Source organism: Pteropus vampyrus, unplaced genomic scaffold (assembly GCF_000151845.1).
Source record: "Pteropus vampyrus isolate Shadow unplaced genomic scaffold, Pvam_2.0 Scaffold1395, whole genome shotgun sequence".
Classification (NCBI taxonomy): Eukaryota; Metazoa; Chordata; class Mammalia; order Chiroptera; family Pteropodidae; genus Pteropus; species Pteropus vampyrus.
Genome location: NW_011890176.1, coordinates 161,989 through 171,372, shown reverse-complemented (window position 1 = coordinate 171,372; position 9,384 = coordinate 161,989). Strand labels below are relative to the sequence as shown.

At 48.9% G+C, this 9,384-nt stretch overlaps 2 protein-coding genes across 5 annotated transcripts; one reads left to right on the top strand and one right to left on the bottom strand.

Annotated features, from left to right (window-relative positions):
- Positions 1–2,479: 2,479 nt before the first annotated feature.
- On the bottom strand, positions 2,480–7,064 carry LOC105310198 (transmembrane protein 25). Of its 4 annotated transcripts, none has more exons than XM_011386403.2 (9): positions 6,937–7,064; positions 6,299–6,395; positions 5,719–6,030; positions 5,027–5,317; positions 4,690–4,821; positions 4,360–4,390; positions 4,105–4,235; positions 3,895–3,981; positions 2,480–3,771 (listed from the first exon to the last, which is right to left on the bottom strand). In XM_011386403.2, the coding sequence occupies exons 2-9, from the start codon at positions 6,369–6,371 to the stop codon at positions 3,698–3,700; spliced, it is 1,131 nt and encodes a 376-aa protein (XP_011384705.1). In that variant the 5' UTR covers positions 6,372–6,395; positions 6,937–7,064; the 3' UTR covers positions 2,480–3,697. The 4 variants fall into 4 exon arrangements, 3 of the variants coding, with proteins under 3 accessions (XP_011384705.1, XP_011384706.1, XP_023382385.1); XM_011386404.2 differs by having other exon boundaries at positions 4,105–4,205; XR_002778461.1 differs by having other exon boundaries at positions 3,748–3,771; positions 4,105–4,279.
- LOC105310199 lies at positions 6,370–9,158 on the top strand. Its single transcript, XM_011386405.2, has 3 exons — positions 6,370–6,563; positions 6,880–7,518; positions 8,231–9,158. The coding sequence occupies exons 1-3, from the start codon at positions 6,370–6,372 to the stop codon at positions 8,340–8,342; spliced, it is 945 nt and encodes a 314-aa protein (XP_011384707.1). The 3' UTR covers positions 8,343–9,158.
- Positions 9,159–9,384: the final 226 nt, after the last annotated feature.

Sequence of the window (9,384 nt, the reverse complement as noted above, 5' to 3'; positions counted from 1 at the left end):
AACAGAGACTCATGGACATAGACTATAGACTAGTGGTTACCAGAGGGGTAGGGGGTGTGGGAGGAGCGGGGAGGTAGACGGGGTAAAGGGTGTCAAATATGTGAGGTTAGGGGGAGGGTGAAGTGGGTAAAGGGGATCGAATATATGGTAGCTGAAGGAAACTGGCCTTTGGGTGGTAAACACACAATAGAATATACAGATGTCAAATGATAATGTATACCTGAAAATTATATAATTGTATTAACCAATGTTATCCCAAGAAACTTAATTTTTTTTAAAAAAGTTGAATAATATTCCAATGTGTATATGTACTATATTTTTTTATCCATTCATCTGTTAATAAACATTTTGGTTGTTTCCACCTTTTGGCTACTGCCAATAATGCTGGTATTAATTTTGATGTACAAATAACTGTTTGAGTCCCTGTTTTTGATTCTCTTGGGAATAAACCTAGAAGTAAAATTTGGATCATTAGCTTTTATTTTTTGAAGAACTGCAGTACTGTCTTCCACAGTAGCTACACCATTTTACAAACCCACCAGCAATGCACGAAGTTAAACATTAATTTTTACAAGTTCATATTAAAGTCTGTTGTGTCTAGAGGAATTAAGTAAAACATAGTCCATGCGGGAAAATGAAACCACAGTTATGTCTATCCAAATGTTGGGCAGCTATACATTCTAGCTCAAGGTAACAAGAAACCCGCTTATTACTGGGGAATGAAGATTAAAGATTTACTATACTGAAGTATATTAAAAATTGGATAAAGAGAACTGTCATGTCGGGGGCATTAATAATGCTGAAAATCCCATGATCCTCAGAAAGACCAAAAAGCTTTCAGAATATCAAAGGGGCTAGATAAGGGACCCCCTCCCAATACTTTACTATGAAAATTGTCAAATAAAAGGATTTTTGGAAGAATTGTACAATGAACCCCTACATACCCACCACCTAAATCCTACAATTAACGTTCAGCTACATTTGCTTTATCTCCTATCCACTCTTCTATCCATTCATCAATCCATTCTGATTTTTGATACATTTCAAAATAAGTTGCAGAGATCCATGCACTTCACTCCAAACACTAGCATGCATATAATTAACTGGAATTCAATATTTATTTATGGTTCTTTTGTCAAGTGAAATTTATACATAGTGAAATGTACATATCAAATTACCATTTATTTTTTTAAACTAGAACTTTGAGATATAATTCATGCGTTATAAAGTTCACCCTTGTAAGTGTACAATTCAGTGGTTTGGTCTCTTTGCAAAGCTGAGTATTGATCACCATTAATTCCAGAACATTTTCATCACGCCCAGAAGAAACCCTATCTATATTCATTAGAAGTCACTTCCTATTCTGACCTCTCTCCAGTCCTTGGAAATTACTAATTCACTGTCTCTGTGGATGTGCCTGTTCTGGGTATTTCATATAAATGGAGTCATACAACATATGATCTGTTGTATTTGGCTTCTTTCATTTAGCATAGTGTTTTCAAGGTTCATTCCTGTTGTAATTTGATGGGCTTTGACCTGCATAATAAGCAGGGTTTTTTTAATCTGCATTTTTCCTGAAAAAAAAAAGTTAATTTTTGTCAAATTCTCCAAGGAGTTTGTGATCTCTGATCTAAGGGGCGTATATGGAGAATTGGGACACTAATTTAAAAGTCTACTCCTTAGCAAACACTAGCAAGGATGGGAGATTTGCCAGAAGAGCAAACCTTTCTGCTAAAGTGAGACCTTCAGTGCAGCTAAGAGGAAAGCACACAGGGCTCCTAGCCAAAGAACCAGCAATGAAGTGGTTCTAGGGCCTCCCAAAGGGAGCAGAGGATGAGAAAGTCAACAGAACTAACAGCAAGACACCCTGGTTTCTAAAGTTTCTGGAGCCACGAAGGAGCTTGCAAGCAAAATCAGTAGAGCCTGGAACTAAGTTCCTCTCAGGAGGCTGGGGCAGCCTTAGCTACTCCCATGGGGGATAATACTGAACGAGAAGCAAGGAAAAGACGTGGCTGGAAAACCTACAGCTACGTGAGCCAAGCCAATCTGTCACTAAAAAAAGTATAAATCTGCCTTTGTGATCCCTCAGAAAAAGAAATTTTTAAAAAATCACAGCCTAGCCTGAGCCTTCTGTATCTCCAGTCAGGGCAAAGGGGCTCAGTGTGGCTTTGCCACAGTCCTGAGCAAGGAGAGTCTGCCAAGTGATATTGACCAAGGTAGACTCAGTCGCTAGGTGTATCTATGATCTCCACCAGGCACTCCCAAAGTAGAAAATGCCATCCCTGCTACTGGGAACGGTGTAATTAAAGAAATATTATTTATTTTTAAAACCAAAAGATCTAAAGCAAAATGTTAAGACTCAAAAGAGCTGAGTGGTGGGTACACAGGTGTTCGGTCTCTCTGTATTTTCTCTACTGTGTGACTTAAAGATTTCATTAAGAAATGTATTCGAAGGAATGAAACACATATAACATTCACTCAGTAAAGTTTATTGAATTTACTGTGTGCTCAGCGCTGCCCTAGGCAGTAACATGAGAAAAATTTCAAAATAAGATAACAAAGGAAAAATATACTCCACACTCTATTAATTTACAATCATTTCCATGTTGCTTTGTAAAGTGTTCTTGGATCATTTGGGGGTATGTAGTCTCCCTCTTTCTCCGTGTCTCCCTAAAGCTTCTGGCACTACTGGATTATGTGCCAATATGACCATCCCCTGAGGAAGAGAAAGTGGGACAGGAAGAGTGGCTTCCTGCTGATAGGGCAGTCAGGGGTTGGTCAGGATTAGGGTCCCATGGCAGGGGAGACATGTTGAGGAGAAAGGCTCAGGGCACTCAGTGAATCCCAGGAAGGCCAGACTTGGGGAAGCCACAGAGAGGGCCCTGGGGATGTGCTCAAAGCATTAACACTAAGAAAATGAAGCACAGCTACATGCGCTCCTGGATACCACCAGACTTCTCAACTCCCTCTTTTCTTTCTGATCTGTGTTAATACCAGGTACTAACACCACCAGAGGCCAGGCCAGTGGGGAAGTCTAGTACCCAGTGAAGAAGTGGAGGAGGTCCAACATATAACCTATGACGCCCAAGAGAAGGTGAGGACAGAGGCAGCAGAGAAAGGGCAGAGGTATGCAGCAAAAGGGACTATTTTGTGCTTGGCCAGTGCCCCGGGGCCAAGGGTTGGTTTATATGCAAAGGGCAGTTTGGTTCTATACAGCTAGCAGAGTCCTAAACTTCCCTCGAGGGAATAAAGCTGCATAGCATGGGAAGGGAATCCATAACATGCAGGGATCGCCTTGGCCCCACACCAGGCATGCCCCCAGGCCTACTGTGCAACGTGCTGCAGAATACTGGCATGGGGTACAGAGAAGGCCCAAGCCTGTTCAGATGAACTCTGAATACACTGAGCAAAGAGCTCTAACTGCCTACACATGGGCATTACAAACAGGCCCTCATCCTGAGTTAGAACAAGGGCTTAGATCCAGCCGACAGCCTTACCAAGGACACCTGTACCTCTGAGGGTCAGATCCCAATGAAACCATCATGTGGATGACAGAGAAGGCACCCCAGCCAGGGGGCAAGCAAAAGTGGCAGTGGCATGGCCTCTCCTCACTGGCAACATGGCCAGGCAGAGGAAACCTTGGAGGAGGAGTGGGAGAGTGCCCAGGGGCCATGGCACCCTCCACCTCATCCTCAGCTCAGAGCCAGATCTCATCACTGCTCACACTGGACACTCGATAGATGTAGGCCAGCACTGGGAGACGGATGAAACCTGCAAGATCAGAGATGCCCAGGAGCCTCAGTAACCCTCATCCTTGGAAGTTAGGAGATCCCTCTCTGCCCCTGGGGACTCAGAGGTACAAGCACAAAACTGGGAAGCAAAGGAAGAGGGTACCTTGACTGGTGAGGAGGCCGCCAGGTTCTGGGTCCATAAGTTCTGGCTGGCTGTTGTTCCGAGCCATCTGCCGGTCTGCTGGTTTCCCTGTTGGGTGACAAAGGGGGTGATGGCCAGGACAAGGAGTGTGCCTGATGAGGAAAGGTGTCTCTTTTTCTCGAAGGCACCTTTGAAGATAAAGCAGGGGCAAACAGAGGGTCCTGGATGTACCTCGGGAATCCGGAGTGAGGTCGTTGAGCTGAAGGTTGGATGGGAGGGACATGTTCTCCCGTGGCAGGCGCACGTTGTTGAGTTTCACGTTGTTGGAGTCACTACAGGGCAGACAAAGCCTGGGATACGCCCTGTCTCCAGCAGGCAGATTCCTGTTTTCGGGCCTGTTCCAGAACTACCAGCAACTGCAGATTCCCACCTGTCCCCATGCTGCATCTCCATTCAGCCCATCCACCTAACCCCAGAAAGAGTTACCTAGAGATCAGAGATGGGTGCCGGGAGGGGCCTGAGAAGAAAGAAACCACACCACTGTTCTCAGTGTGTCCACTCACTCTGGGCTCTGCCCCACCTCCCTTTTCAGACCCAGGACCCTCAGGAAAGGGATCTCTCAAATGCCAAGCACAGGCTCTGGGACTGGGGTGCTGTTCCCAGTGCCCAGTCCTGCCACCTGGGATGCACATGATTACCCATGGCCACACCTGGGAGCACTTGTTCTACCCAGCCCTCTTTATTGCCTTGTTGCTCACCCCTGACCTCATCTCTACTCCCCTAGCCATCCTCTGCCCACTACTGCTTTGGCCCTACCTTTGGCCTTCTTCTCTTTCCTGCGGACCAGGCAGACCACCAAGGTGCCGAACGCCACCAGGATGCCCAGGGCAAGCCCTCCAGCCACAACGATGCCTAGCAGTGGCACTTCCACCCAGGTGGCCAGGAGTCCTGCGGGTCATCCTTTGGTTAGGTTCCTGGTAGACAGGGCCCCCAGCTCTGAGATGCCACAGGTACTACTCTGTCCTTGCCCAAGGTGGTTGGTACAGCTCATTCATAAGCCAGCCTCACCCGAAGGGTAACAGATCCTCCCATTTCTGTATCGAGATTCCATACCACCAGAGGCTTTGCTGGGCCAGTTGCTGGCTGTGCTCACCTGGGACTGGAAGCGAGGCACTGGTGACACCCACATCATTGGTAGCTACAACGGACAGGTTGTGTGCCAAACTGTGAAGCTGCAGCTGCACGGTGTGGTTAGTGAGCCAGGGGTAGCTCTGGGCATCCAGCACCAGGAATTCGGAGGTATTGAAAGTCACTGGCCCATCCTGGTCGATCCAGGTCACATTGGCAGGAGGGTTGGCACGCACCAGAGCAAAAAGGACAACCAGGAGGCCCTGGCCCTGAGCTTCCTGGTACTTGGCCCCGACCTGGGCAATCTCCGGCTTAACTAGTACAAAGCAGAGGCCAATATGCTCTCACCACAGCCTCTCATACTCCTTGCCCTTTCTTCCCAAACCCAGAAGGGACCTATTTGGTTGGTTAGGTCCACCTTACATGCAGCATTTTGAAGTGATCAAGAGTATAAACACTAAACCAAAATGTCCAGATCTGAATCCTGGCTCTGCTACTTACCAACTGTATAACCTCTGCCAGATTGCTTAAATTTTCTATGCCTGTTTTCTCATTTGTAAAATAAGGATAACAATAATAATTACCTCATAGGATTCCTATGAAGATTAGAGTTAATATCTGCAAAGTGCTTAAGCATTTGTGAAATGTCCTGCCATGTGGCTGCTGGGGGTCCCTGGGCAGAGACCCTCTCTCCCTGCCCACTTCAGGGACACTCACATTGCACATTGAGGATGACAGAGGCATTAGCTGACCTGCCACTGCCTGGGTCCTGCAGAGAGCACTTGAGCTCATGCTGGGCCCGCTGGGCAGTGACAGTGAAGGTGCTGGTGCCTCCAGAGAAGGCCTCACTGCCCACACTTAGCAGTCTTGAGGTGCTGGCTTCCTGCAGCTGTCCATCCAGGTACCAAGCCAATTGCGGGGTGCCAGGCCCTCCTGCCACTTGGCAGGTGAAGGCATGACGTTCATTCTCCCGAACTGTCCGCTCAGCCCAGGCCTGGCCATCAATTTGTGGCACCAACTCCCCACAACCTGGAACACAACAGGGGATTGTGGAGTAGGATTGGTACTGATCTGTGAGGAAGATGAGATCCAGTTACAGAGGGGCAGCAGGCAGAGAGACTGGAGTACCTGGGTACTCTCACCAGGGACTGGATGGATCTTGGGTAGGTGAGTGAGGGGAACCCAGCTCTGATGACTGAGGCTGAAGTGGGCCCCTAAACCAAAGGTGCAGGCAAAAAAGGGAGAGAAGAAGGTTTTACCCCAGAAGTGCTTGGCCAAGGGATGAAGAGGGGTGTACCTGAGCTCAGAAAGGCTGGCAGGAGTAGCAGTGTTGTGTGCGGGAGGGTAGCTGGGCGTGGAGGCAGCGCCATGGTGGCCCCGGCCTGGGCTCCACGCTGCCAAGAGAAGGGGGTAGGTCTCGACGTCAGGGAAGATCAGGCAAGCTTAGTAATTCCCCCAGGAATTAACTCTCCAGAAACAAAAATGCAGACTCACCCACAGGGGCGAAAGCGAGGATGCGAACATCCAAGCCCAAAAGCCCAAACCCACCCAGCACATAACCTGTACCTGCAGGCGCAGAATTGAGCTCTGACTCTAGGGGAAAAACAGGCACACCCCCGCAAACTCAAAGAAAGAAGGAGCAACCGCGAAGGCAGCACCAGGTCCAGATGCACACATACAGATACTCGGCTACCATGTGCTCCTCCCCCAAAGGGACCGTCCTTCTCCAGACCCCGTGTGTCTCTTGCCCCATACGCCACCCCCAGCTCACACACACACACACACACACACACACACACACACACACACACACACCATCTTTCGCCCTACGTCCCGCCCCCTTTCCCATCTGGTTGCTCAGGCGGATGTGCGCTGAAGAGGAGGTGATCCGGTAGGAAGGAGTCACGAAGCATCCTCGCCTTCCCGGCGGCTCACCTGGATCCCACCCGGAGCTCAGCCAGAGCGACTGCACAGGTCTGATGAGCACCGCAGAACACTGCAGAACACTGCAGGGGCGGGGCTGCGCCAGGCAGGGCCAATCACTGCCCGACAGCGCCGGCCCGCCCCGCCGTCCGGACCAGGTGGGCCGCAGCTCCCTCACTGCCACCCCTGCCTGTCCGTGACGCGCAGGCCTCCGTGCACTGGCGGGGACGGCGGCTGGACTGAGACACAGGCGGAAGTCTTGGCGAGCCGGCAGCTTTATTGGTTCAGTGTGTGCGCCTTCCTCTCCCGCGGGCCGGCTCAGCGCTTACCGCGAGTGCAGCTTCCGCATCAGATCAATCAGCATGCGATTGCACAGCGTGGCGTTGAGCAACACCAGCTGGCGCCACGCGAAGGGGTTTACCAGCCGCGCCGCCCGCTCGAAGTCCCTGCGGGAAGCGCGGTCCCGGCCGCAGCTCAGCGCCAGGGCGAGCTCCAGGACTTCCAGGACTCCTGCGGGAGGAACGAGCACGGAATCCGGGCTCAGTATTGGGGCCCGGCCATTTACATACAACCCGCCTGCACTTTATCCAAGAGGTAGGTATTGTTATTCCCACTGCGCAGATGAAGACTGAAAGAGTTGGTAAGACAGGCCCTAGCTGCATAACCAGTTAGTGGCAGAGCTGGGACTGAAGTCCAGGTCTCCCCTTGTCTCACACCAAAACGTGAAGGTTGGTGGGAGAATTTTGAATGGTCACCATGTTCATGAATCTGGCCCATTGCTGGCATGTAGCAGGCAATTTATTACACATGTACGTTATTAACCATCTGCTGTATGCCAGGTAACTAACTCTGAATCTCAGTGTCTAAGAAAATTATTAACTGACAACCGTTTATTACAAATATTACCCATTTCTCTTTCTTTTCCTTTTGAAGGCTTTTCTTTTCCACTGATTTCAAACAGCTTCACTCACCTGTTTTCTCCACAGACTGCCTTTCCTCATTCCTTATTTCCGTAATCTTCATTATTTTGTATCAGATTTTCTGTGAAGGAGGTCTTGGAGCCAGAGCTGGCCTGCCCCATCTTTTATTTTTATTGTCCTCATAAAATATTGGCATTAGGAATCTGAACTCAACTTCAGGCCTCCTGCTGGTATCTGCTATAGGGTTCACTGAGCTGCATTTCTTCTGGGCTCTGTTTTATTTCATTCATGTTCTTGTCTAAAGAGCCTGTCAGGGTGCTTGGGGAGCTTGTGTCATCCTAGAGCAAAGATGATCTTACCCCTTCTGTCTCTGTTTTGCTCCCCAGAACCCTGCAGGGGTTATGCTATGCTCCCTACTGCACCTGGACCTGGACCTTTGAGCTCTCTGATGACAGCATGTCTCGGTTTCCTTCGCAGAAGCTGGTCTGGAGGAATTGAAACCCCTCTGGGGTTTTGGTCTGCAGGCTGTCCCCAGTGACCTTTATAGCCCTGGCCTGGCATTCCTAGTCCCAGGAGCACCTCCACCACCATGAGTCTTAACTGTCTAGTACCCTACTAGGCTTCTGTGATTTACATCACTTATTGGCCTGCTATCTGGGTTCTTGCATGGCTTCTTTTGTCCCATTGTCCCCACTTCAGCTAGTGTAACCAGAGGGTTTGATCCCAGTTAAAACCCTCTAGTGCTTCCTGTTTACCTCTAGGCTCTACTCCATCCTTCCACCATTCCCTGTTCCTGTCAGCCTGGAGATTGGAAGTTGCCTGTAACTTTCATGCCTTCTGGGCCTCTACAGGCTGTGCCTTCTCCACTTCCTTCCCTCCATCCAGCTAACTCCTACTCATCCTTCAAAACTCACTCTTCAGGAGCGGATCCCTCTCATCTTCTTATGGTGGTATAATTCTGTGCCTGCCCCTAAGATGTGAGCTTGAGAAGCAATATCATGTGGGAATTAAGAGCGTACATTCTGGAGCCCTGCCACTTCTTAGTAAGAAGCTCTGCCACTTCTTAGCTGAATGAGAGTAGCAAACTACTTAACCTCTACACTTCTGTATTTTCATCTGTAAAATGGAGATAACAACAGTACATACCTTTCAGGGTCGTCGTGAGGATTAAATTACTACATCTTACATGTAAAGTGCTTAGTGCCTGGTCCATAGTAGTTGCTATAAAGTAGTATACCTTTTATCTTTGTGTCCTCAAGCACCTGGCCCACTGCTACAATAGTAGATTCATTAAATATTTGTTAAATAAATAAATGGAACGCATCTATTCTGACTCTCACAATAGCCCCATAATCTTAGCAGAGCCCATAATTTATCTCTTATGGATAAGAACGCAGATTCCAGAGGGATTTAGTGACTTTCCACCCCCATTCCCCGGCCCCACAGTTACTACATCTCTGGTCCATCTCTGGTCCGTGCATTCCAGGGCCCCTTCTGCAAAGGCTCCAGAGCATCTCCCCTTACCTGCCACATCTCCCTG